At 49.0% G+C, this 27,266-nt stretch overlaps 2 protein-coding genes across 2 annotated transcripts; one reads left to right on the top strand and one right to left on the bottom strand.

The window, feature by feature from the left end:
• Positions 1 to 13,742: 13,742 nt before the first annotated feature.
• On the top strand, positions 13,743 to 19,736 carry LOC136487381 (uncharacterized). Its single transcript, XM_066484541.1, has 7 exons — positions 13,743 to 14,090; positions 17,081 to 17,272; positions 17,357 to 17,632; positions 17,984 to 18,086; positions 18,412 to 18,530; positions 18,644 to 18,784; positions 18,915 to 19,736. Exons 1-7 carry the CDS (start codon positions 13,803 to 13,805, stop codon positions 19,503 to 19,505), a joined length of 1,710 nt encoding a protein of 569 aa, XP_066340638.1. The 5' UTR covers positions 13,743 to 13,802; the 3' UTR covers positions 19,506 to 19,736.
• Positions 19,737 to 19,984: 248 nt separating this feature from the next.
• Positions 19,985 to 23,982, bottom strand: LOC136487380 (F-box/LRR-repeat protein 3-like). The gene is made up of 7 exons (XM_066484540.1): positions 22,839 to 23,982; positions 21,985 to 22,107; positions 21,763 to 21,867; positions 21,246 to 21,645; positions 21,028 to 21,157; positions 20,643 to 20,937; positions 19,985 to 20,556 (listed from the first exon to the last, which is right to left on the bottom strand). The coding sequence occupies exons 1-7, from the start codon at positions 23,514 to 23,516 to the stop codon at positions 20,287 to 20,289; spliced, it is 2,001 nt and encodes a 666-aa protein (XP_066340637.1). The 5' UTR covers positions 23,517 to 23,982; the 3' UTR covers positions 19,985 to 20,286.
• Between the last annotated feature and the right edge of the window lie 3,284 nt (positions 23,983 to 27,266).

Genomic DNA, 27,266 nt, shown 5'->3' with positions numbered 1-27,266 from the left:
GGCTCGAAGACTAGCTCGGTGAGCTCGCTAACGGGTGTGATCGAGTGGAATCCGGGTCCGTCGTTCGCGACGGGGTCGGCATAGCCCTCTTGTGGCATTCCACTACTCCTTTACCTGCAATCCGGCAGATGCCTAGGTCGTTCCGTAGAGCGACCCAGGTGGCCTGACGCCCTCCCCTCGATGGAGATTCTGTGGGCTTGGCGAGAGGTTCAGGATCGAACGAGAAGGTTGAGATGACCTGGTTTGCCAGACCGGGCAAAGGCCGCATGGTGCTCATCTACGGTTTTCTCCCCTAGCTCTGTTCGGTTGCTCATATCGAATGAGGCAAGCCGCCGCTTCGTGGCGCAACATGGAGCGTTCTGATGCATTTCGCTGCATGTGCGATGCTTAGTTCCCGAGCCCCCGAGCGGTTCTTGCCCTAACCGTCTGGGGGATTCAGGCGTATGGAATGAAATGCGCGTATGGATGTATGAATGTTTTACATTGAAAATAGAGGGGCTTTGATAGTGTTTTACCTTGAAGACTGGAGAGACGGGGTTCGTCGGGCTCTAGTCGGAAACGTCCATCCGGGACCTACGCTTGTCCATCGTGGGTTAGCCCTCGTGTGAACAGTTTTGTATTTTAATGAACATATGCTTACCTTGATGACCTGAGAGACGAGGTTCGGAGAGCTTCAGTCGGAAATGTCCGATCGGGGCCCATGCTCGTCATTCGAGACGGAGTTGGCATGGCCCGCATGGGGCGCCCCTTCGCTTCCTACCTGTATCTCAGGTGCTTATCCTGAGTGAATCGATCGACTTAGGAGGCCGGTTGATCTATCCTGGGTGACTCGATCGACTCAGGGAGGTCTGGTTGTCTCTCGGTGGAGATTTCGTGTGGCGGTGCCTGCACGACTGTAGTGACGGAGTTCGAAGAGCTCTAGTAGGAAACGTCCGATCGGTACCTGCGCTTGTCTATCATGGGTTAGCCCTTGTGTGAACAGTTTTGTTTTAATGAACACGTGCTCACCTTCGTGACCTGAGAGACGGGGTTCGGAGAGCTCCAGTCGGAGACGTCCGACCGGGACTCTGATGACCTGAGTGACGGGGTTCGGAGAGCTTTAGTCGGAAATGTCCAACCGGGACCCATGCCCGTCGTCCGCGATGGAGTCGGCGTGGCCTACATGGGGCGCCCCTTCGCTTCCTTACCTGTCAGCCGGTGTCTATCCTTACCTGTCGTTCTGGTTCCTTTAGGTCTGGCCTGGGGAAGTGGGGAGCTGCCCGCGTGCGGTGGTGCTTTGGTTTCCATGCCCGGCGCACGGTAGTGGTTGATCGTGTGGTAGTGGTGGGACATGGCCAGGCCACGTCCCATACGATCAGGAGCCGTTCCATCGAGCAGGGCATGTCTTATCAGCATTAAATGAGAGAAAGAGAAAGAATCTTGCCCCATCATTCTGGCTTCCCTAATCGGCGCGTCCCTCCATAACCGCCGCTCCCTTTTCCTTAAGTAGGAGAGGGGAGAAGGTTTTCGTTTCGCTCTCTTGCCTGTTCTTCGTCTGCCGCCGCCTTCTCTCCTCCTCTTTGCCGTGAGCATTCCTGAGAGCTGCGGAGGTTTCTAGGAAAGAAGGGGAGAGAGCAAGGGAGAAGAGAGGTACTCACAAAATGTCGGACTAGAGGTCGTCCACCGTGGGGGCATCGGTGCTAGAGGCGTTCGTCGCAAAGGGGTTCCTGCCGCCGTAGGAGCTGGCGCACTGGAGGGTCCCTAGGAAGGAGGAGTTCCTGCAACCTTGTCCCGATGAGGTGGTGTCTTTCCTTACCTTCCACGAGCGTGGATTAGGATACCCCACGCACTGGTTCCTGCGCGGGCTCCTCAACGAGTGGGGTCTGGAACTGCAGCACCTCAACCCGACGGGGGTGCTGCACATCGCTGGCTTTGTCACCGTCTGCGAGGCTTTCCTTGGGATGGAGCCGCATGTGGACCTCTTCCGGCTCTTCTTCGGGAGAGCCATGGCGGACTGGAGTTCGGTCGAGATCGCTCCGGTCGGAGGCTTCGCCCTGCAGCGGAAGCCGCGCGCGGGAGGATCGTATCCCGCATACTCCCCATGTGACTCCAACCGAGGATGGCATGGGGAGTGGTTCTACATTAGGAATCCAGCGGGGGCGCCGTTTCCGGTGTTTTCCGGCGGGAGGCCAGTGAAGCAGAAGAGTTGGTCGTGGGGCTGCGCCCACACGGAGAGGCACAAGGTGGAGGCCATCAAGGAGGAGCTCCGGAAGCTCATAAGGGATGGCCTTGATGGGGTGCGGGTGTTCCACACCCTTTACCACCATCGGGTCGCGCCGTTGGTGGAGAGGACGCACCCGATGTGGAAATACGACGGCCGGTCGGACCCCGACCGCGCGTCGCTGGAGGAGCTGCCGAACGATGCGATCTGGAGTCGCGTCGGCCGAGTGCTGCAGCTGAGGCCTAACGAGATGGTGGTGGGAAAACCCATACCGTTTAATGCCTCGATCGTGCCCTCGCTGGTATGCTCCCTCACTTTGCTCGTGCTTTTTCCTCTTCCCCTCTTCTTTTTTGATTTTGGTTCATTCGTTCGGTAGGGGCTTGGGAGGTACAAGTCCCGGTCACACCTTCCCAAGGGGGCGGCGGGCCAGGCCTGGCAGGCCGCCCAGAAGAAGGCGGTAGACGCCCGGAAGAAGAAGAAAACCAAAGAGGTTCAGCGGAAGGAAGAGAAGAAGAAGGAGGTCGCCCGGCGCGTGAGGGCCGGGGAACGTGCGAGCGACGTCGAGTCGAAACTCGTGTCGGATGATCCTACGGATCTGGACGACATGGCCTTTTCTGATGAGGAGGAGAGCCGGGAGGTCGTTGCGACCTCGGCGGTGCATCGTGACCCTGTGGCGACATCGGCTGGCGAGGAGCAGGAGGCCGCGCAGCGCGCGGAGGTTCCTGCATCGAGGAAGCATGCGGCTAGCGCGGACGCCATTGGCGAGCGAGCGGTGAAGCGGACACGGTCACCGCGCCCCTCGGCGGCGTTGCTAGCTCCGTCGTTGCCGGTGGCGGACGTGGCCGGACGAGCCAGGCAGCCCAAGGGGTGGCCCGGTGAATTTGCGACGACAAGACCGGTGCCAACGCCGAACTTGCGGCCGGAGAAGGCCCCGCCTGTCGTGGGTGCGGCCGATCAGTCCGGGCGGTCCGAGGGGTAGACTAGCACCCGGTCGACGTGCGACTTGTAGTCGGGGGACGCCCTGCCCGCTGCTCCGGTCGGGGAGCCCCGAACCAGAGGTAGCAGCGACCCGCAGGCCGGGCAGGAGCTGGTTGGGACGACTCCGACCACATCTGAAGTGAGGGGGTGCGGTCGCAGTCCGGGAGCGTTCCTCGTCCTGTGGGCGCATTGACGTTGGAGCCTATCTTCAGAGTAGTGCCACTCGCCACCCAGTATGCTTTCTTTTGTTGCTTCTTCGACTTTTGGTGGTCGAGTCTTTTTGGAGTGTGGCTTACCATGATTTTTGTCAGCGGCCGGGGGACGCCGGGGTTGAGCATTGCCCCAGCCTCCGTGCAGGAGGTTTGGAGGCCCACTCTGCAGCGCGTTGCGGCGAGCGAGGGGGGCAACAGGGTGGCAGCGGCGAACCCTTCCCTCTTGGGGGTGGTGTCCCCGGGGCGGCTACTGGTAACGTGACAGCGGCGGCGATGTTGTTGGCGGTGATCCCGATGCCGGTGTTGAAGGTAACCCTTGCGGCCCCTCCTCCGCCGGTTGTGGTAGAGGAGATGAGGGGGGGCGAGCTCCCCACCGCGCCGGGTGGAGGGCCGCACGCCCCATCCTTGCCGTCGGAGCCGAAGTCACAGGAGGGAAGCGCGGTCGGAACAGAGTTGGGACGCCAGGCGGCATCTCATGCGAACGTGGTAGTGGAGATCCCATCTGACAACAAGGCGGATACCGTGGTGGATCCGCTGGTGTCGCCGCTGGAGCTGGCGGTGGACCGGTTGGAGGCTGGGCCCTCTGGCGGTTCATCGGCGGGTGACCTGGAGTGGCCCTTCCTCGAGGACCCGTCGAAGGCGAGGTTCGTCCTCTGGGATTCCCGGGAGCACCAGCTCTGGGAAATTTTTGGCGGACAAGGGCATGCCATGGTGTCTGAGCTCACCGAGCTGTCCGCAAAGCTGGAGAGTGCCCGGAAGCAGGCTTAGTTTGCCCGGTAGCTAGTTGAGGTCGACCTGCAGCTTACCGTGGAGGTGAGTTTCTGGTACTTCTCCTTGCCCTTTGGATCTTTTGTCGGTTGTTTTTATAACGCTTGTTTTCCACAGGAAATAAGGAAGGTGTCGTCCCGCAAGTCTCACTTCCTCTAGGCGGAACACGCCCGGATGGCCGAGCTTGAGCGCCGGGTGGAGTTCGCTTGCCACGAGTCCTAGGTCCGAGCGGCTGAGGCGGCCATGGCGTGGACGGAGGAGCAGCGTGCGGTAGAGCGGGCGACTGCTGCCGAGCAAGGGCTCGAGGCGGCAAAGGTTCACCAGGCGGAGACTGAAGTGGGGCTGCGCACGTCCCTGGCGAGCACCGAGGTGGCACTTTGAGAGGCCTTGGCAGCCCTTGAGCCGGAGCGAGCCGCTCTAGAGTCAGCACAGAAGGTCCTAGAGGCAGAGCAGAGGGCCCGGTCGGAGGCGGATCGGGAGGTGCTCACGCTCCGGGACCAGGTGATGGGATGGAGGACGCAAGTGCCCGGCTGCGCGAGCAGGCGGCTCGGCAGGCAGAGGATCTCTCCACCCTTGAGGCCTCTCATGTTGGTGCGTACCTTTTTGTTTTCTTGTGGTGTTGATTCCTTTTCCCCCTAGCCTGTTTCTGAGCTTGTCGCCCTTCTCGCAGAGCTGGGAGAAAAGGTGAAGGCGCTAGAGCGAGACCTAGAGACGACCAAGGCAAACTTCAGCCGGAATGTCGAGGAGCTGGCCAAGTCCCGTGAAGAGCGACGTGCTCTCGAGGGGGAGCTTGGTCAAATTCACAACGCTGCCCAGCTCATCGTCTCGGAAGTCTTCGAGTCGGTGCCAAGTACCAGCACACCCGCGGTTCAGCTGGCGGAGGTCTCGGACGCGGTCAAAGACCTCGTTAGGAGCGGGCTGTTTTATGGAGCATCGGAGGTGCTGACCTCGGTGGCGACGTACCACCCGAACCTGGACTTTGCCACTATCTGCGGTGGGTATGCTAAAGGCCTGAGCATGGAGGACACCCAGTCAATCGGGGTGAGCCTGCTGCCGCACGCGTGGTTGGTGTCAGAGCAGGTCTCCGTCGAGTGGGTGATGGATGTTCGCCGTTAGGACATGGCCCGAAGCATGCGTGGAGAGGATGCCTCCGAGCCTACAGATAGCACGGAGCCTAGTTCGGGGGTAACATCGCCTCGACCCTGATCGAGCCAAATGTCGTGCTACCAGAGAGCGAGCAGCTTGCGCCTTCGTCAGTCGCGCCATCAGCAGACGTCGCCGGGTCGGTTTAATACCTTTTTTAAATACCTGTGTAAAACGTTCGTGTGTGTTTTAATGACTGCAATTGGTTTTTGTTCTTGTGATGGAGTTGCTCCGTTCGGGGAAGCTTGTTCCCTTTCGTTCCTTAGATTTCCCTTAGCATAATTTTTTTTTAAATTTCTTTCTTTCTCGTACCTGCCCGTTTGTTCCGTAGGCTACAACTTTGCGAGCCCGAGGCATGGCCCGCGAGGCTCAGCCGGTCGTAACCGTAGGAAAAGGCGAGGTGCAATCAGTCGGAATGTTCTAAGGCAAAGTTACGTAAGGTAAAACAAAAGAACGAACTACCCTTTTGTTCAGGTAGGAAGGAGTTTCTTCATACAAAACCAAAAAGAGTACTTAAGGTAAAAACAAAAACAAAGGGGTAGTAGAGCCCCCTAGTGGAGCCCCTGAGCGCCCCGAGCCGAAAAGTGTTCGGGTCGGGGTGCTCTTATAGGAGCGTTCGCTAAGTAAAGGCAAGACTGAAACTTAGGAAAAGAAGAAAAGACATAGCTATTCCAAGGTCGTTGGAGAGAGCGCCGTCATCATTGTCCTTCAGTTGGTAGGCTTCCGGTCGGATCCCTTCACGCTCCAGTCGTCTGGATCCTTGTCCGCTGTGCCCCCTTCTTTGGTCACTGCCTCCTCGCCTTTTTCTTCCTTCGGCCTGCCGGCCTACAGCAGGCGCCTGAGGAGCTGGCAGTCCTTGTAGAGATGGTTGACAGGATAGTTGTGGTTGGTGCACGGGCTCTTCATGAGATCGTGGAAGTGGCCCGGAGGGTCTTGCTGGGGCTACGTGCCTGTGTGATCGGCCGCGGCGACCGACGCGAAGTTAGCCGGTTGGCGGCGGTCGTTTCTGTTCTTTTTTCCCCTCTGCGTGGAGGGGCCCTCGTCTTGATCCTAGCGCCTGGCCTTACCTTTGTCGCGGCCCCCGTTGAAGCGCGGCAGAAAAGGCGCTTGCTAGGGTGTTGGACAAAGGTCCGTGGTTCTAGACTGTCAGGGCTAGGACTCCGGTCGACGCTGCGCGCGTCTTGGTTCGGCCCGAGCCACGCGTAGATAGGCGGTCAGCGCAGGGCGGTCGTCAAGTCAAGATGAGGAGCGGTTGTAGCTTCTTGTGCCGCAATCGGTGGTTGAGACGATGACAGGGTGTAGTGCCCCATCTGCTGCGTCCCTGTTCCTCAGACGAGGAGTGAGGTCGCGAGTCGGCGTCGTGATACGGAGTACTCCGCCTGTTGAACGGCGGTGGTCTCCAACAGTGCCCGGAGGTTCTAGTGGATAGCCCGTCCGTGAGGGTCGTTCGGCTCGGGCAGGTCACGCAGGAGCATTGTCACGGCGGCAACGTTCTGACAGGCCTGAGCGAATTGTGGGGGGTCGGTCCCCCAAACCAGAGCGTTGCGCTGGGGCTGACGGGCGTGACCTCGAGCGTCGCTCGCAGGTCTATGCGCATGGGGCGCAGTGTGGTGCACCAAGCGCGTTGGTGCAGTTGGTGGCTGATGCGGCCATTGTTGTCGTAGATCCTCCCCGTGCTCACGTGTGAGCTCGGGGGTCTCCACATGAGGGCCTGGTGGGGCATGGCTCTTAAAGGACTCCGTTACCCCTAGCGGCTGTTCTGGGGCGTCCGCCGCAGCGTATTCCTAGGACCGACGATGGCTAGGTGCCATGTCGCCGATGCTAGAGCCGTCGCTCCCGACGTCGTCATCCATGGTGTCGAGGAAACAGGTGGGAGCATAGCTCGCCATCCCCACAAACTCAGACGTGAGAGGGTGCAGCGCCAGCACCTTTTGGAGTCCCCAAGCATATGCGTCCGTGAAAGACGTGAGGCCATAGGGGAACTGGCCGTATGGTGGAGCGGGGTTTGAGTAGAGAGTTTGCTCGGAAAGAAGCGCATATGCCGCGCCGTTGAAGTCCCACGTCCCGAAGTCGATGGAGGACGCACCTCCGATGGGTGCCGGGTTGCGAGCCTCCTCACGGAGGTGAAGTACGCTGAGCCGGTCGGCGACGAAGTCCAGGCTCCCGAAGCGGAAGGCCTGGGACGGCTCGAAGACGGGTGGAACCCGCATCCCGGCAGGTGAGAGTGTAGGGAACTCCAACGAGCCGAAGCGAATCGTATCGCCCGAGCCCGCCACGCGCGGGGGTGGCAGAAAAATGGGCCATCCGATGACCAAAAGAGTGTTGAACGTACAATGTCTTCCCCATGGACGGCACGAACTGTCGGTGCAGAAAGTGACCAACTAGTAAATATTTGTAGTTTTGCTGTACGTTGTGATCGGAGGTGGCCTAACACTCAATGACATAGGATTTATACTGGTTCAGGCAACGTGCCCTACGTCCAGTCGGGGTCAGTCGGTGACTTTATTCCTGAGCCTAGGTGCTCGAAGTCTGTAGTGGGGTTACAAACGAGAAGAAGAAAGGAGGGGGTATACAAGATGTTCGGATGGCTTCGACCAGAAGGGCTGCGGTCGGAACTTGGTGGTCCTGCGGTTGTAAGGGGTTGGTGTCGATCTAGTGAGTCTGAGTTTTGTGAAGTCGATCTTTTTTTGGTTGGAGGGAGTGCATCCCCTTTTATAGATGAAGGGGATGGGTTTTATAGGTGAGAGGGAGAGAGTACAGATATTTCTAAGCCTTGCTGCCTACGGTGATGAAAACTGGATAATGGTTGAAGCCCCCCAATACTGTCGATGTCGCTGTAGGATGTTAGATGTGCACGGGGGGTCGAGCTATCTTCTTCAGGAAGGATGGACGCCGGTACCTGCAAATACTTCTGGATGCCTAGTGGCATATGACGAGCCGCGCCATGTTCACCCGGTATGGCAAATCCCGGAGCCCATACCGTGATCAATGTCCAGAGACACGTGGGGGGCTTACCATATGGGAGTTTCTAGCGGCCCCTACAATACTTTGTGTCAGGGTGGCTGCAAAGCACTGTTTCGCGCAGGGTATGGTCCCTGGTACAGTGGCTTTGACTTATGAGCCATGCACTGTCTTTCTCCGCACATCTTCTGGTTCCCTCCGAACGGGGAGCCCCCGGTCGGATGACTCTAGTCGGCTCTCGATGCGTCGGTCGGAGAAGAGCGGTGAGCAGGCTTCCTACAAGCCCAGGTCGCGGGGTCGGAGTCACGGGGTTGGAGTAGGAAGCAGCATTTTGGGCCAAGCCTTCCGATTGGAGAGACTGCTTGGAGACGGCTGGTGCCTGAAGCGAGTGCTCCGGTGGGAGAGGTGGGCCGAAGAATTTGATGACCGGGCGCCTGTTCTTAAGGGTAGACCTTCTGGTCGACGACTGGACTTCTCTTCCGGCCCGCTGTGTTTTAGTTTTTTGGGCCAGCCCATGAAATGTATGTTGTTTTCCTGGGACGAGCCCGGGCATGGAAGACGGTCCTCGAGGGACCCCGGGTTTATGAACCTGACATATAGTATCCACAATGTACACTCACAGGCCTCTGCTTAGGGCACTATGTGTTTTGCATATGAAAATGTTAAGTAATGCTTTTGACAGCCATGTAATGGAGTACTGAAGAAGTAAGTTACACTTACCGCACATAGTATTTTTATAGCCAGCTTTTCCTTCCTTGCTGGATCATGCCTTCCGTGATGATTAGTGACATAGAACCTAAATGCCCTGTTCGAATTATTTTAGCAAATACAACTTGTTAGAATCTAAAAGTGAACATTACAAATACGTATACAAACATATAAGCTAATGAGGATTGTCGATATGTATACGTCTTGAGAATCGATATGAAGTCTTTGTATGTCACCGGGTCCCTATCTATTGAATCAAAGACCCATGCCATACTCCTCCCGACATCGATGGCTATACAAATCCAGTGGTTGCTGCATGGATTTAATCATAGAACTAGATAAGCCCTTTTGCATTGAATAAAATATATCGAACAAAGCTTTAAGTATAGAGTCGAACTTACTCGAAGTTGTATGGTAGCCATATAGTAGAGTGTTGTTGGAGAGTTTTGAAAGCCAGGGCAATGTATGCCGCAACCTTAAGGGACTCTTCCCTTAGTTTTGCCGTACGGATGTGCTCTTTCTCCCGAAGAGTCTTTCCAGCAGCTAGCTCTTTGGCATCTAGTAGCCATCGTTTAGGGTAATTAAAATTTGTTTGTGCTATAGCTTGAGGGTCTATATACCTGGCTTTCACACTTGGCATTTGTTTGTGCTATTCCTTGGGTCATCGCTGAATTCTTTGTGCTTCTCATCAAACCTTTGCCACTGACTACAATCAGCCGGGTGTGCAATCTTATCATCATCCACCTTGCGCTCATCATCCCACCATGTCATGAGTGCGGCTTCTTTAGGGTTTAGGAAGATACGTCTCAAGCGGTCAGTCATTGGCAGGTACCACATTACCAAGGCAGGAATTCTTCTCTGCTTTGCATCATTGCCTAATGGAGTGTCCTCTGGGGCTGAGATTCTTGTACCACCTTTTTTGTACCCTTCTTATTCTTCTTTTTCCCCATGGAGGCTTCGTCCCCACCGTAAAGGTCATTGTTCTTGTACCGGCTGGCCCCACACCGGAGACATTTATCCAGTGACTTGAATGTTTCGCCACAAAAAAGTATACAGTGGTTGGGGCAAGCATGGATTTTTTCAACCCCCATTGTCAATGGACTTATGACCTTCTTCGCTTGGTATGTGTTGGTGGGAACTGAGTTTGGTTGTGGCAGCACCCATGACAGGAGATGCAATAGATCATTGAAACTACAGTCTGACCAGCCGTACTTAGCCTTCAGGATGAGCAGCTCAAGCACAAAACGTAGCAATGTCCAATGTGTCGGACAGCCCTTTTCAACACCATACACAGTCTCCTTCGATGCTTTTATCACCCTTTCCAAATTTTCTAGACCTTTCGGGCTATTTAGTAAAATCTCTGGTCCAAGGGCTCGAATCATGTCCTCCAAATCATCTTCATCCCCGATACGTGCTCCACCATCATTATTGGCACCACATTCGTCGTTACCATCCCAACCACCAGCATCACCACCTTGTTCATTATCAAACTCGAAATCCATTCGTGCATCAAGCTCTGCTGAATATTAGGACAGGGATTCTATGGTTTCGTCGTCGTATTCCTCATCATCCTCGTCGTTAACAATAACTGTTTCACCATGATGAATCCACACTGTATAGTCCTCAACAAATCCTTGCATAATCAAATATGATCTGATGATAGTCACATCTGTCTATGCCATACGGTTCTTGCAATCTTTACATGGGCAAATAATTGTATCCTTATTGTCTTTCAATGTCGTTGCATGCTTCTTTACGGCTTCAATAAATTTATCCACCTCTTCACGGAAACCTGCCTTGAACCTTAACGAACCATACATCCAAGAGTTCCTGTACTCTATCTTTTACAACAACAACAAAACAAACATTAAATGACTACTTATTTAGATATATATAAAAACGAATCAAATTAATAATTACTTGACAATAATTGTATATACTTCAGATATATATGAATATAAATCTAATATAATTACATGAAGCATACAAACACACCATGGTAGAGGAAAATTAATTAATGGCCTATTTATCTATAAATAATTAAAATACATATTTATTGATTACAATAAACAATTTTAAAAACAACAATTAGCAACAATTATACTTTACCCAATATCTTTCATACAAATCATAGTCTAATTTCATCAAACATAAATTTACAAAAATGAAATTAATAAAAAAAAACCAAACCCTAGATCTAGATCTACATGCAAATGAAACATGCATAAAACTAACTAATTGTTCACTAAAATTAAGAAACATGAACCAAATAAGGGTATGATCTTGTTCCCCTCCCTAATTTACCCTAGTACATTTAAAACTTGGGTCTAATTTGCTTCATAAGTAGCTCAAGCACCATAGAAGAGAGAGAAAAACAAAACTTTAATTACTCACTAACCAACCATTAAAACTAAAAAAAAGTGTGGAATAACATTTTCTTACCTTCTACCACCTCTCCACTAAAGGATTTGAGACTAAAACCTTCCCTCTTAGTAGAGCAATTTTTGGGAGGTGTCCAAGGCCTCCCCACCTTTTCTTTCACGGGTTGGAGTGAGTGACCCGAGGAGGAAGAAGGTGATGTAGCTGTTTTATATGTGGGTCATTTGTAGGGGCGGCTGATGATTGAGATGCCCCTACAAATCAGAGCTATTTATACAGGGGCCATTTGTAGGGGCGGCTGGTGATTGAGCCGCCCCTACAAATCGGAGCTATTTATACGGGGGCCATTTGTAGGGGCGGCTGTTGAGCCGCCCTTACAAATAGAATCGCCGGGGGCGGCTGGTGAGTGAGCCGCCCCTACAAATCAGACCCATTTGTAGGGGCGACTCGTATCACCAGACGTCTCTGTTGTTCCATTTATAGGGGTGGCTGGTGTCTAGGCACCCGAGCACGCCACTGTAGGGGCGGCTCCATCACCAGCCGCCCCTACAAAAAATTCGACCCATTGCTAAAAATCGTTTTTTACGTGGTGGCTGTTTGAGCCTCTTTTCGACTCTCTTTTCTTTTTGCAATTCTTTTTCGACCTTCGCTCCTTTTCCAGCATCGGTCTCTTCCTACAGTGTGGGTAATATACCTTTTCTTGAGTTCGTTTTTAGTAAAGTCATCAACAACAACAACAGAGTCTCTAAGTCCTAAATAAGTTAGGGTAGACTAGAGTTGAAACCCAGCAAAAGCCATCAAGATTCAGATAATGTTTTTAGTAAAGTCAACAAGTCAGAAAAACTAACAGCATGTTTAGTTCCAGGAAGTTGGAATTTTGGGCTACTGCAGCACTTTCGTTTTTATTTGGCAATTAGTGTTCAAACATGGACTAATTAGGCTCAAAACGTTCGTCTCGCAATTTCTCACCAAACTGTGCAATTAGTTTTTTTCGTTTACATTTAATGCTCCATGCACAGACCGCAAACATTCGATGTGATAGATACTGTAGCACTTTTGGGGATTCTGGGGCTGAACTAAACACGCGCTAAAGCAGAAAATTTTCGAGTAGCAGCACTTCCAAACGCGTCACTGCACAACACTGCGGCAGCGAAGGAGAATCTTCCGGCTCGCGCCACGGGGATAGGCCTGGCATCCCGCGCTGATTCCCTCAAGTCGGCTTCCCCAAAATGGCCTCCAATCTGAAGGAAAACAACGGCAAGCTGATAAAGGGGTTCTTTGCATGCGTGCGGAGTTTTCGTACAGTCTGATGCGAGAGCTCTATTTATTTGCAGCCTCTATCGATTTGCATAAGGTTGCAACAGTGTGTTTATTTGTGAGTGTCTCAGATAATGGTGTGATCCTCAAATAATACTCCATTCATAGTCGTCTTCACTTTTTTAAGTAAATCGCTTTTGCTATATGTATCTAAATATAGAATATGTCTAAAATATGTATGTGGAGAAAACCAAAACGACTTTCCATTTGGTACCGAGGTGTCTACCCCAATAGCCAATATGTATCAGTGCTGTATTCTGATTTTTGAACTAATTATTTTTGAGCTGTAGTGTCAGGAATCAGCGGTATGTGATACATATAACGCTTTGTCAATTTTATGATCTACTCCATTCGTTCTAGATTATAAGTTATTTTATATTTTTTTCTACAATTTATAGCTTTTATTATGTATCTAGGCATAATTGTCTATCTAGGTGCATAGTGGCATAAACTATGTATTAAAAAAAGACAGAACAAACTTATATAATTAAACACGAATAAATTATCCACTATACTCTTCAAGGCGTTTACAGTGGTCGGAAGCGCACGGGCACGGTTTGCATGAGCAAACATGTTTTTAGCATCTATACCATGTTTCAAAAAATAACAAACAATTTCTAAATGCCCGTCGATAAGTAATTTCATCATTTTTTAGATTTGTCGGTCATGTTCTTCCAATATGCTCATAAGAGCAGGATGTATATGCTCATAAATCACTCCAAATTAGCTATAATTGGCTAACTAGTTGACTAACAACAAGTTGAAGATTTGTTTAAAAAATTAGCTCACCTATTAGTCATCTTATTTAGATGTACTACAATTAATTTGAGTGAAGAGTGAGTTAATTTTTAGCTTGCTAGTAATTAGCCCTTGGATCAAACGAACCCTTAAAATGACACTTTGGAAGAACCTCGTGAAATTACAGTATCACATAATGAAATGTGATCGAACTTTTCAAAATCAAAAACAAAAAAGAAGAAGAAAAAAGAAATCTTTGAGAACTTAGCAACTAGGGGTAATTCTGTCCATCCCGTATTACCCGTCCTCCCAATTTTAGGCGCCCACGCCGGCCACGCTTCCACTCTACCACCGGCTCCCGCCTCCCAGCAGCGCGCACCACCGTCGATCGCAGAGGAATGGGGGCGAAACGGGTGGCGTCGGCGGCGGGGACGGCGGCCCTAGTGTACGTCGCCCTCTCGGGCCGCCTCTCCCCGGCGTCCGGCGACGACGCCGATGCGGTGAGGCGGCGGCGGCGGAGCGCGGAGGAGGGAGAGGCGGAGAGGTGGCCGGAGCGGGCGCCGACGAGCTGGAGAGAGGCGGTGGCGGTGCTGTCGAGGACGGTGGGGTTCGCGTACGCCGAGACGCTTGGCAAGTGGCCGCTCGGGGACATCGCCTTCGGGATCAACCACTACATGCGCATCCAGGTGCTGTGGTCGTCGTAGGAAGGCGGCGCGTGGTGCGTGTGTTCTTGCTCGGATAGAAATGTGGCTTTGTTCAACCACGATGAGATAGAAAAAAAAAGAATTTAACTTATATTGTGTGAAACCTGCTTGATTATTCTTGTTTCTGTCGAGAAAATAAAGGAGGAACTGGATAAAAAGAACGACCTTTGTGGCGTAGTTTCTAGATCCTTTGACCATGTGGTCTGCCCTGCTGCAGTTTCTCCTTTTTCTAATCACAGGGCTAATATATTAAGTTGATTAATTTGCCAGATTTTTGTTTGGGATTTTCTTTTTCTCGTTTACATTCAAACAATAACTTGGCCTTCTCGATCATTTCCGAAAAGGTGAAAGGTACATTGAGTGATCGATGCTTAATGGATTAGTGAAAGATGATTAATTAGAGCTAGCAAAACTTGGGTTATGGTAGCTCGGAACTTCTGTAAGAACGTCCATCTTTTTTCAGTCATTCGAGGTTTGCCAAATAGAATATGTTCTGTCCAGGGCCGGTCCTCAATTTTTAGGGGCCAGGACGAAACAAATTTTTTGGGTCTGGGTATTAGAGAAAAAACATATGAACGACGCCGCAGCCATCGTGATGCACGACTTTAGCAAGGTGATATTGCGATGGATGCGCATATTGCAAGTGTTTTAGAGGTATGTTGCAATTATTTTATATGGATGTTGCACATATTGCAAGTGTTTCAGAGGTATGTTGCAATTGTTTCATATGGATGTTGCAAAAGTAGATTAGGGATGTTGCACATATTGCAAATGGTTCAGAGGTGTTGTTCAAAATGTTTCATTTGTTCCAGACGTATGTTGCAAGCGTTCTGATATGGATGTTGCACATATTTCACACATATATTGTAAGAATATGTTCCAAATATTTCAGTGTTATGTTGCAGTACATGTTTTCATGGTCGCAAGTTGCAAGTATTTTATCTGATGTTGCATATGTTTCACATATATGTTGCAAGTGTATGTTCTAAATGTTTCAACCATTTCATACGGATATTGCATTCAAATGTTTCATGTTGCACGTGTTTCATACTGTTTAGAGAGTCGATGGGCACAGGGAGTGATGGTGGCACGGCACGGGTGCAGGCCCGTCCCTAGGGAGGTTCGAGCTGTGCCTGCGCACTGGGCCCTCGACATCTAGGGGCCCAAACCCGTATATCTATGCTATAGGTATAGGAGCTCACAGGAAAGGCAGAGCCCATGAGGCCAGGAAACGGAGAGGCATGTATGTGAAACTTTCACGCGTCCGTCGATTTGGCTTCTGCAGTTCCGCGTCAGCGCGTCGCGTTTCGCATTCTGCCGCGCGGCCGCTATTTCTTCCCCGCTGCGCCCAGCCCACTCTCCGTCCAATTACTCCCAATTATTGCTTGCACGGAGGTACCCAATTGCTCTCCTTCGATTGATGATTTGATGTATGCCAAGTATATATGTTTAATCAAGATTTAATTTGCTCTTGTCCGGTTGTCCCCAATCTTTTTCTTTATAATATACAGGGATTTAGGAATCCTTATGGAGTTTCGGTGTAGCTAGGGCAGCCAATAATCTAGTTCTCAACTTGGTAAGAATTCAGGGATTTAGGAATCCGTATAGTGTTGAATTGAATCTAGTATGACATAATTTTCATACATTACATAGTAATAATTTCTAAATAGTGAACTTATTATTTGAGGTCTGTAACGTGTCAAGAAAGATTAAATGGTTTGGCAACTTACGCATTGAGAAGAAATTATTAGATGAAATTGATATTGATGCCATCATCAATGACTTCGCATCAATAAATGTTAGAAGAAAATTTTAAAGTAAAATGTATAACTTATTTGATAAGAATGCTTATTTTAGCAATACACTTATTAGAAACGGCATTATATCATTAGAGTTGTATTAAAGGGCTATTTTTCTAGCTTCGCTCCAGGCCTATAAATTGACAGGACCGGGCCTGCACGGGTGTTGGAGAATGGGCTGTGACGAGCTGGAGGCCGGCGGTCGGGTCACAACGGGGGCGGGGTGGTCGTGCGGGACGAGGCGGGCGGCTTCGAATCCAGGCGGACAGGCCGTGCTGTTGGGGCGAGGCGAGTCGTCTGGACGCGTGGGTGCTGCCACAGGGCGGGGTGCGCGTGTGGGGCGGGAATAAAAATCAACATCAGTGCACGGGGGCAGGCTGCGCGGGCGTCCTGTCCAGACGTCCAGAAGCTAGCATAGCCCATTGGGGGTGGTTTGGGGGAGTTCGGATATTAGTGCATACCTAGTTCATACGAAAGGTACGTACGTCTCGTTGAAGTCTTACTCCGAGTTGGCCGCCCGCCGTGGCGCTGTCGTTGAGTTGAATGATCGCGTCGCAGTTGCTGCATTGTGATCGGGATTTGCAATTTGGTTCCGAGATGAGAAGTCGCAGTCGCAGAGTCGACAAACAAATCGCGAACGCCAATCTGCTAGGCTGCCGTGGGCCTTAACGAGCCAAACAAGCCTTATACTGATACAACTACGTACTAACTGTATACATGGGGTGGGGCCTGTGGGATTGGGGGCCTAGGGCGGCCGCCCCGCTTGCCGGCCCTTAGGCCCGGCCGTGGTTCTGTCAGTTAACTTATTGCATTGACAGCTCTAAAGAATTCAGGATAATTAGGATTTCTGACCAATTACCCTCTCTAGCTTTGCTTCTCACTCCAATTTCTACTATTGAACTTGTCAAATCTAATACAAGCCTTCCCAATTTTTTACTTACAGAAAAATGCAGTTTTATTGGCTGATTGTCCATCTGACAGTTTTCTGGAAAGGGACTAAAATGTTGTTAAATCTCTGGTGAGATGTAAAGAATCACCATTTGGTTTGTTAGTGAAAACTCATGATTTTGGCCATCTGCTTTGTAACATTTTTTTATGCATGATACTGAAAAGCATTCGTTTCCTCAAAAAAAAAATACTGAAAAGCATTCTCTCATTAGTGTTTATTTCCAGGGCAATCTGCAGCATGAGTACACTGGCAGCAATTGTGTGCCCCTGGATGGTCCTGGAGTAAGGCAGGAGCTGATTGGACTTCTCAGATACCTCAGACTCTGCATGTTCTTCTCCAAGAAGCCATATGAAGTGTTCCTAGAGTTTGGTGGTTATGGACAGAGTGATATTCTCATAAGGAAGTCGAAGTCACAGGTTTGTATTACCCTGAGCCAGCTGATGTTCTACAGCATACGTTGCAAGTGGAGATACCTCATAGAACTTTGTGATTCTATTCAGTTTATGAAGCCTGCATTCACGGTTGTCCGTGATGAAAGTACCAAATCCTTCCTCCTTTTCATTCGGGGAGCGACCAGCACTAAGGATCGTCTGACAGCCGCAACTGCTGCAGAAGTTCCATTCCATCATTCAGTATTATTACAAGATGGACGTAGATCCAATTTAGTGTCTGGACATGTGCATTGTGGAATGGTTGCTGCCGCTCGTTGGATTGCAGATCAGGCCATTCCATGCTTAAGCAAAGCAGTCGAACAATTCCCAAACTACAGAGTTAAGGTAATTTAACACTCTTTTCTGATCCTATCAGTGTACACCATAAAAGATGCGCGTGGGATTTAATTTATGTTGTCAAACAACACATGTTATTATGATTTATTTTGGTTAACCGAAAAAAATAATCACCTAGTATGGTTGTTTAGTTTACAAGGAACTCAGTGACCCTAATATGAGTAATAATCCGTTTCAAAAAAAAATAATATGAGTAATAATGTGTCTGTTTGTCCTCTTAAGCAATCAATATTAGGAAAATTCGATTGAAAATACTGCATATCTGATGCTAAAGTAAATAAGTAATGCTTCGAATTTGCTTCTGGCTAACAGAACTGCACTATTTTAATCTAATTTTAGATCATTGGGCATTCAATGGGAGCTGGGATTGCTGCGATATTAACATACATGCTACGCGAGGACAATAAGTTATCATCAGCCTCATGTATTGCGTTTGGACCAGGTACATAATCCAAGTAGAAACGAAGATTTGGCTATCAAACACATCAGTATCAACAAAAAAAAAAAGTAAAAGATAAAAAATCATGGCATGCTAACTTTAGAACATGGATTCTTGTCAACACTTTACACTGATATAATTTCTTAGTTTTGAAATATAAAAGTAGCTAATCTAAAACAGAGTACTATGTAGGAGCAATCATAAGTTTCCACAACAAAGCTGTCACATTCCCCTTTTCTTGGTATCTGGTTGCAAGATGTGCCATATAAACACCTGTTATTAGATGTGCTCCTATGGTATTCTAACACTTTGAAGTGCTCCTGTCCAGCTGCTTGCATGACCTGGGACTTGGCTGAGTCAGGCAAAGACTTCGTTACCTCTGTTGTCAACAAAAACGACATGGTGCCATCTTTCGGCAAAGCTTCAGCTGCCAACCTTCGCAGAGAGGTTAGAGGTACCCCGTGTTTACTGAGTTTCAAGTAGTAGTGACGTCTGGAACTATGAAACACACTTTCTCCCATTAATTAATAGCCTTTAAGTTGTCTTAAAATCTTATGCAGGTTATGGCATCGTCATGGGCTCCAGACCTCCAAGAACAAATTCAGCAAACAAGAATCTTGGGTTTTGTAAATAGCTCTGTGAATTTCATGCGATCCCACATTCCCTTTGTATCCAACACAGGGTCTGACAACACTCCTATGGTAAACCCTAAACACCATGTTCTTTGAAGAAACTCATTGTATTACTGTCATATTGATGTGGAGTCTCCTAAATACATTCTATGATGTTTTTATTTGTAATACGCTGAATTGATTCCTCATGCCATCCCAGGATGAGTTGAACCTTTCCGCAAATGTGCGTGCTGCTGTGCAGAAGCACTCTGCACTGTCCCGCTGGTCATCTGTCGCTGTTAATACCCAAATCCTGGAGTCTCTGGTGAACCCCACTCAGGGCATTCCAGCATTGATGTCTGCATACAGAGGAACTGAACAAAACACTGAGAAGCCAACAATTGCAGTAGAACCAGCCTCATGCTGTCCTGGAGAACTCAACCGTGAGAGATCAGATGCTGTGGAGATTGACCCAGAGGAGAAAGCAACAGACGAAGAACACATGGATCAGCTTCTGAAGGCCTTGCGATCATCGCAAATGGCCTCCCCGGAGCCTCACCAGCTGTACCCTCCGGGCAGAATCATGCACATGGTTGAGCTACCAGCACCAGAAGGGCCGAGCACCGGCGAGCAATGCCACCAGAATGAGGTAGTTGCCATCTATGAGACCCCTTGCAGGATGTATGGCAAGATCCGGCTGGCGAGAACCATGATCAGAGACCATTACATGCCGAGGTACATCGAGGCGATGGAGATGCTGATCGACAAGCTTGCAGAGGATGAGGATGACACTGACAACCGGTTGGACTAACAGATGAACCCCAAAAATACAGAAAGGAAGAAGATTGATAGGGAGTATTGATAGTATAGATAACTTTTACTTACTTATGACTTCAGGCTAGAATCCAGATTAGTGCAGATTGTTGTATCGTCAGCCATCGCAGGAAGAGCAGAAACATCTGCGTTTGTTGCTGAGGCTTGAAGGAACGACTACTGTTATGTTGTGTATTAGCAGTACTTCAGGATTACATTTTAGATAAAAGAATTCAGTGAACAATTGTGATTCTTGGACTTGAGAATGCTGAATGTTTGCTGTTTGGTTGTCCGTGATGTTTGTAAATAAGCAGGGGCAATATTTTAATTATTGGGTTGCGATTATTAGTTGTGATTCCAACCAGAGTGTTGGTTGTAAATATGAGAGGCTATCTGCAGTAAAAATAAATACGATTCAGTTTAGGGATCTAATTAGAAAATTTTGGGGACTGTTTGCAAATATTCAGGCAAGAAATGGACCAAAATGGGGGTAAACTTTGACTTCAGATGCAGGTGATCTTACAAAGTTCAGGCCAAAAATGCCAGTTAGAGACGAGTTCCGAAAATGGACAGTAATCATAATGTGGGAACTCTGAAAGTTTGCACACTGTATTGAAGGACAGGTTATAGACACCATCAGTCTCAGCTACATGATCTTCTACAGTCTCAGCTGGGCACTGTTTGAGAGGTGCTCTCCGCGCTTGCCACGCGGTCTCAGCTGGGCACTGTTACTGATCTCAAGGATGCCTGTCTCCTTGATTTGATAGGCCAGTTCAAGCTCATCCCTTGTAGACGAGTGGCTTGTCGACCCAGCGGACACGGCAGCCACAGGCCTGCAGCATCTGGAGCAGCTCGGTGGAGAGCACAGACCTCAACCCACCCAGCAGCTTCAGCTTCTTCAGCCTCCCACACGCCGCTCGCAGCGCCATCTCAAACCCTTCAATGGAGACCCAGGAGAGGTGAACCATCTTCACGTCCTGGAGGCACCTCAATGAGCCCAGCAGATGGCAAAGGCCCAGGCCAGTGACTTGACAGTAGGAGATAGTAAGCTGCAAACAAGCCGGACAGCAACCTGTAATGTCCCTGATGCTTCACAAATTACAAAAGGAGAAGATGACGTTGTTGAGTTCTTTACTTGTCTAAGGTTCTGGGAGTATCTTGAAAGAGCCCACAGGCCAGCATCATCCACAGAGTAACAGCGTTTAAGGTCCAGTTCTATCAGGCTTGTGCAACCAATGGCGATGGAGGTGATCCCGATGCCTGTGATGCGCACCAGGCATCTCAGCTCCAGGTTTGTGAGTTCTTCCAAAGCGCTTACATGCTTCAAACCAGCATCGGTGATTTGGGTGCAATAGCATAAGTTTAGCATCCTGATCTTCTTGCAGCCACTAGCTACAGCTGCCAGCCCATCATCAGTAATAGCACTACAACTGTGGGAAAGATAAACAGCATGCTTTAGTTTAGAGACCAATGATTAATCAATAAATAATTTCTAAAGCATAAATATAAACATTGATTACCGGTATAGATCAAGTTCCACAAGCTTTCCACAGTTTGAACTAATATAAACAAGGCCTCCATCAGAAATGCTAGAGCAGAGGCCAAGCTTCAAGATCAGCAATTCCGAGCAACTTGCCAAGTGCTGCAAAGCTGAAAATGTGGATTTTGAAATGATGAGCTCAAATTTAGGAATGAACTTTTCCTATAAAAAAATATGGCACAGCTATTTTTCAGTTACCTGCATCATTAATACGACAGTCAGTGAGGTCAATCTCCTTAAGGTGGGAACAGAGGGTTGCGATTCGCTCTAGTCCCTTCTCACTTATAAAAGGGCAGGATTCCAGTCGAAGGCATTCAATCTTTCTACAGTTCTCGGCAATTGCAGCAAGGGCATCATTTGTAAGAAGATGGCAGCATGTCACGTCGATAGTCCTTAAGTCACAGCAATGAGCAACTAGTGAAACAATACCATCATCTGTAACACCATTGCATTTGCTAAGCCCAATCTCAACCAAATTCTTGCAGGTAGAACCAATTGCCTGAAGATTTGAGGCAAAGATTTCAAGGCCATCGAGTCTTAAAACAGTCAAAGTTTCTCCTATTGTTGATAATTTGCTCAGAACGCAAGTCTCTATCTCCTGCAAGTGCAACCGCAGAAGGTGAACAACCACTGGAATTGCGAATTTTACTGCTTAAATGAAATCATGGATTCATATCATTTGTTCTGAGAAAGACAAAGAAGGAACTGTACTCACATGCAAACTGTGTCCAACATTTATTTTTTGGAGAAATCTTTGACCATCTATGAGTGAAGCTAAGCCCAGAGAAGACACATGGTTACACCTCGATACATCAATACTCTAAAACAGGTGAGATTGAAAATATAGTAAGCACAGAGGCATGGAAGAAAAGCTGGCATCATAGTTTACAGTATGATGAAGTTCATACAAGATCTGCATCCTTGCAAGGTGTTATACCTGAAGCGAGTTGCACATACTTAGCATTTGTAGACCATCATCATCTATAAACAAGCAGCTGACCATTGCTATGTCCTCTAGCTTCTCAAGAGTAGAGAGTGATCTAAGGGATTCATTGGTCACCTGGGAAATAAGTCATAAGAAATTTGAGCATTCTTGGATACGAAACAAGAAACAATCAGAACCGTCAAGTCACATTAGGTATATACTATATACAATGTAGGTAGATAGCAGGTGTGTATATGTTGTGTATTCAAATGGGTGAGTGAACCATACCCTTCTAAGTGAAATTTAGTAGTCTTATTCACCAAATTTGTTGACCGAACCTAAGTTTATTCAACGGAATTCCAATGGACTTTAATTCTCTAACATCAAGAGCCAAAATTAATAGAAAGAAGAATTGACCAAGCAATGTCAAGGTGCTAAGCATTTCTGATCACAGAGCTTCTGATTTACGTTGTGTCGAGACAAAACATTCTTTGTTATTGTTGTTGTTGTAAGAAGCAACAACACTTTACCAGCAAGGAAAAGCTGGAATGCTGAAAATGCATCAAATATTCATGAGAGAACCGGCCCAAACACTAATAATAAGAATAATTTCTAATGAAAACGGACTCCTACAAACAATTTATAATTGAAGCATTTCACTCGCTGGACATTGCACTCGCTGTACTCAGTCCACATATCATTGAATATTACGAATTCTGGAAAGTCAGGTGGTCCGGTCACAAGCAGTATCAATTGATTTGATGAGAGCAATCTCAATTTTTTTCCTCAGTCCTACTGACACTACTAACCAAATTTGAGACAACAAATTTGAGATTGGGACAACAAATTTGAGGTTGAGACGCTACCTTGAGATAGGAGATGTCGACGCTGCGCAGTTGGGGGCACTTCTTGGCGAGCAGCTCGATGCCGATGTCGGAGATCTCGCGGCACCACTTGACGCTGAGCCTCTGGAGGCCGGGGCATCCGACGGCGACCTTGGCGAGCCCGACGTCGGTGACGCCGAGGCACTTGTCCATGACGAGCTCCCTGAGCCCCGCCGCCGCGGCGAGCGCGGCCATCTCCCTGTCCCCGGCGGCGACGCAGTGGGAGAGGTCGACGGCCTCGAGCCTCGGGCACGCCGCCACGAGCGCCTCCAGGCCGCGCCACCCGACCCCGCTGGCCCGCGCGAGCCGCACCCGGCGGACGGTCAGCAGCAGCTGGCCCGGCGGCGGATCGGCGGCGCCGGCGCCGGGGTCCGGGACGGGAAGCGCGGCGGCGAGGGAGGCATCGTCGAGGCCCGCGCACGCGGAGAGATCGAGCGAGGACAGCGCTGGGAACGCGCGCAGCACCCGCGGGAGCGCCTCCCGGCGGAGCACCCGCGCGGCGCGGCGGGACGCGGCCTCGGCGCGCGCGAAGGCGCGGCTCGCGAGGCGGCACGACTTGCGGTCCCGCGGGTCCCCGACGCCCGCCAGCGCGTGGGCCAGCAGGTCCAGCGAGAGGGACTCCACGCCCGCGCCGGCGCTGGACCCGGAGTCGTGGCTCATCGCGGTGGTGCGTGCGATGGGCGAGATCCGATGGATCCTGCGGGTGGACTGGACGGTGGCGAGCGCGCGGCGGGAAGCTCGAGGGGCGGAAGGCTTCTGTTCGCTAGCTAGCTGGATAGGAGGCGAAGACTGCGGCGAGTGGGAGGTGGTCAGCGGCGGCGGGGGAGAAGAGTGGTTGGTTGCAGTGGTGGCTGGCGGCGCGGCGAAGGGAGGGCGGGTGGTGGGTGGAGAGAGAATGGGAGGTGAGCTTTGGCTGTTGCGCACAGGAGTTGTATTTATCGGGCCTTATTTAGTTACTGCTCAAAGTTTAAGTCCCGTTTCATCAAATGTTTGAATATATGTACGAAGGTCTTGTTTAGATTGGGGTCAGGAATCCGTATTTGACATTGTAATATTTTCGTTTGTATTTGATAATTATTGTCCAATCATGGCCTAACTAGGCTCAAAAGATTCGTCTCGTAATTTACAATCAAACTGTATAATTAGTTATTTTTTTATCCACCTTTAATACTATCCAAAGATTTGATATGATGGAGAGAAAGTAAAAAAACTTACAATCTAAACAAGGCCGCCGAAGTATTAAATATACACTAGAAAAATCAGCGCGGTGTTGCCACGCCCCAGCCTGTGTAGGCCAGGTTACCAGGATAACGTTTTCAGCTAAGCGGTAATGTGAAGGCGTTTTCGATTACATGATGATAACATCAGCTCAGCATGGTGACCAAAATGCCCAAAATTTAATTACATTATATTTTGTGTTGTATGAAACAGCTGTTCAAGCATCTAGGCTCATTTCCAGAGCTCATTTCCACATATTGGCTTCTGAAGATTGTATCAAGGTTCTATCCCAGCAATCCTAGGACAGTCCTCAAGGTCTGTGCTATTTTATAGTTTAAAACTTTAATATGCAAAATATTTTTGGGTGAATTTTTCATATACTACTGAAGTAGTGTGCAAAATATTTTAGGGTGCAAATTTGCAGCCACATGACGTTACTCCTTGTGCAAAATCTGTCTTCTCTTTTCTTAAACAAAAATCTGCCTTCTCTAAGAGCAAGGCTAATAATACGGCTTGCTGGCTGTAAGGTTCTTTGCAGCCTTCTCTCAGCCCACTCATACAGTAGTTAGCTCTTTACAGTTAATACATGGTCCACTTGTCTCTCTCACAGACTTTCTTGGTTCTTGTGTCCAAGCCGGCTGTAAGCTTACAGCCCGCTTCTCCTCTCTCTCCTCCCCTCTCTCCTCCACCTTAGCATTTAGTCGGCTTACAGCCTGCTATTATACTTGCTCTAAAAGTGGAACTCCTGTTGCGCAGATGGGGCCCACCTATAAACCCCAAGACATTTTTAAAAAAAAAACTTCTCATTGGTGATAATAGACCTTTTCTGGTTGTCTACTTCCTGGGACATTGGTCACAAATTTGATCTTCTGCAAGGCCCCAACTACAAATCTATAACATACTTTATATGGCTACTTGACCAATGTCCAACCTAAACCGACTTATCTGTAATTGTAGAACTTAGGCTAACTTATATCAAAGTTATTAATGTTGATTCAAGATGGGAAATTATATCTTTTATAAAGGAAAATTCTCAAAATGGGATACTGTACTATACATAGGAAGCTTCAGATTGAATGTCCTTTACTTTATTGAATCACTTGTTTGAACAAAAACAATGTAAGGACCTCCAGCCAACTAAAGTAGACTTCAAAATGCTTGCTGAAGATATTCCCTAGGTGGGAGACAACTACAGTAGCAACTTCTAACCAAATGGTCCTCAATGCATTTGTAAGTGAACCAAGCTGAGCCCCATATAACGATGAAAGATAGTTAGAATGGGCGACTATTTTCCATTTGCATAGTCATCAATCACTAAAGCTAATTCAAATGGCCATATGAGGTTGGTGCTTCTGCTCTGCATTTAGATACCGCACCATGGCAGTGGCATTATCTTAATTGGCTGCAAGGTTGGCACTTTTACCCCACGGTAAAAAATCTAAGCAAGGTTGTACAACTCAAAATTCTGGTGGTCAGGAGTCGGATAAAAAATCTAGGAGAATTTAGTAGTTAAGAGTAGGTATTAAACTCTACTAGACTCGATTTTTTGTTCATGTTAACTGAATAATTGCAGAAGCTGTGTAAAAGAATGGTCATTTTAAAGTTTATTCTTTTTTTAGCCTGAGCTAGCTAGCATATTTTTTGGATTTTAGCTGATTGACAAGTTAAATCCACGACTTTTATGTTGGAAGATGATGAACATTGTATATGCAGTCTATGAAAAAAAAGTGAACCAAACTTTGGTATTATTTTCAACACCAACTTGTCCTGAAAATTGTAGCTTTGGAAATGGTTGCATTATACCGTGCTGTGTTGCTGGTTTTGCTAACAGATGTCCTACCTGAAGAAGCTTTGTTAGTTAGAAATGGTAAAGGCTAAAGCTAGGCACTAAAACTTGTAGTGCGTGCATTGCACAAAAGCAGATTTTGGATCTGGATGCGTCCATCCTAAAATCCGGCTTCGTTCTAAGGTATGCACTCAATCGTTTGGTAAGCAAGAACTGAATCAAGCAAGTTATCAGATTAATTCATAGATTTGGCACTTCAAGCACAATTTTGAATAAATAAACAGTAAGCAAGAATTCTGAATTCGAGTTTTGGAGTTAGTAGTCTTGCTACTCATGGATTATATTTATGACCAGACTATAACACTTAACTGACAAAGATGGTCCCATATGTTTCAGTAAATTTGCTACACCAAAACAAGTTTATGAGCTTTAGAGAAAAGTATGGTTGGCTCTATATGCAATTATGCATCCAATGATTGAAGTCATTAAATTGTACAGAATATAGCTATGGAAACATAGCCGGATACAATATGGTTATTTGCTTGAACAATGATAAATATTATGAATGTAAAACTCTGTATTCAGAAGTAATTGTCGTCATCAAGCTTGCATCACGCTCCCTTGAATCAAAGCCGCGTTTCTCTGTTTCACCCAAAATTAGATATATTCAGTGAGCGCTTTACCTTGTAGGCATTTCCTCGAGCTGCTGTTGGGCGTTGTCCATTTGGTCGACTACTCCATTAGGGTGCGTATAGAGGTGCGGGAGGCTGCGTTGTGCGTAGGGCGCAGCACTGGTGCCGCTGAATTTTTTCGTCATGTGCGCCTTGTGCGGCACTGGAGGGGGGTATCAGGTACGAGCAAAGGGAGGAGCAGAGGGGCGAGGTCCGCGGTTGCGGCTGGGAGCAGAGGGGGGTGTCGCTGCAAGGAGAGGAGGCAGCCACGAGGGCAGTTGCCGGATGAGGGCGCGACGTTGATTCGTGTCTCAGCGTGCTCATCGCTCGCGGGCGTGGGGAAGCCATGGCGGCCGGTGGCGCTGCTGGTGCCGTCATGCTTCGTTGCCCAGGCGGTGGAGCTCGAGTGCAGAGCGCCACGACCCAGATAGGGGCGGCGGCGGCCCGAGAGCTGGATGGTGGGTGGCGCAACAGGTGGCGACGAACGCCGTGGGCCACAGGCGACGCAGCAGGCGGAGGGCGGACGCCGGCACCTTCGCGGAGGGCGGAGGGTGCCCGCTCTTGTGGTGCGCGGTGGTGGCCGTGTCCGGCTCGCTTGCGGGGCTGCGCTCAGCTCGCCCGCGCCGCCTCGCTGATGGCTGCCGCCCGTGCTGCCACTCGCTCGACGGACGAGCCCGAGAAAGTTCGCGAGGTTTCGGGTTTAGAAAGAAACGGGCAGGGACCAAATCGATCCGC

Source organism: Miscanthus floridulus, chromosome 10 (genome assembly GCF_019320115.1).
Source record: "Miscanthus floridulus cultivar M001 chromosome 10, ASM1932011v1, whole genome shotgun sequence".
Taxonomy (NCBI): Eukaryota; Viridiplantae; Streptophyta; class Magnoliopsida; order Poales; family Poaceae; genus Miscanthus; species Miscanthus floridulus.
This window is presented reverse-complemented; position numbering and strand designations above follow the sequence as displayed.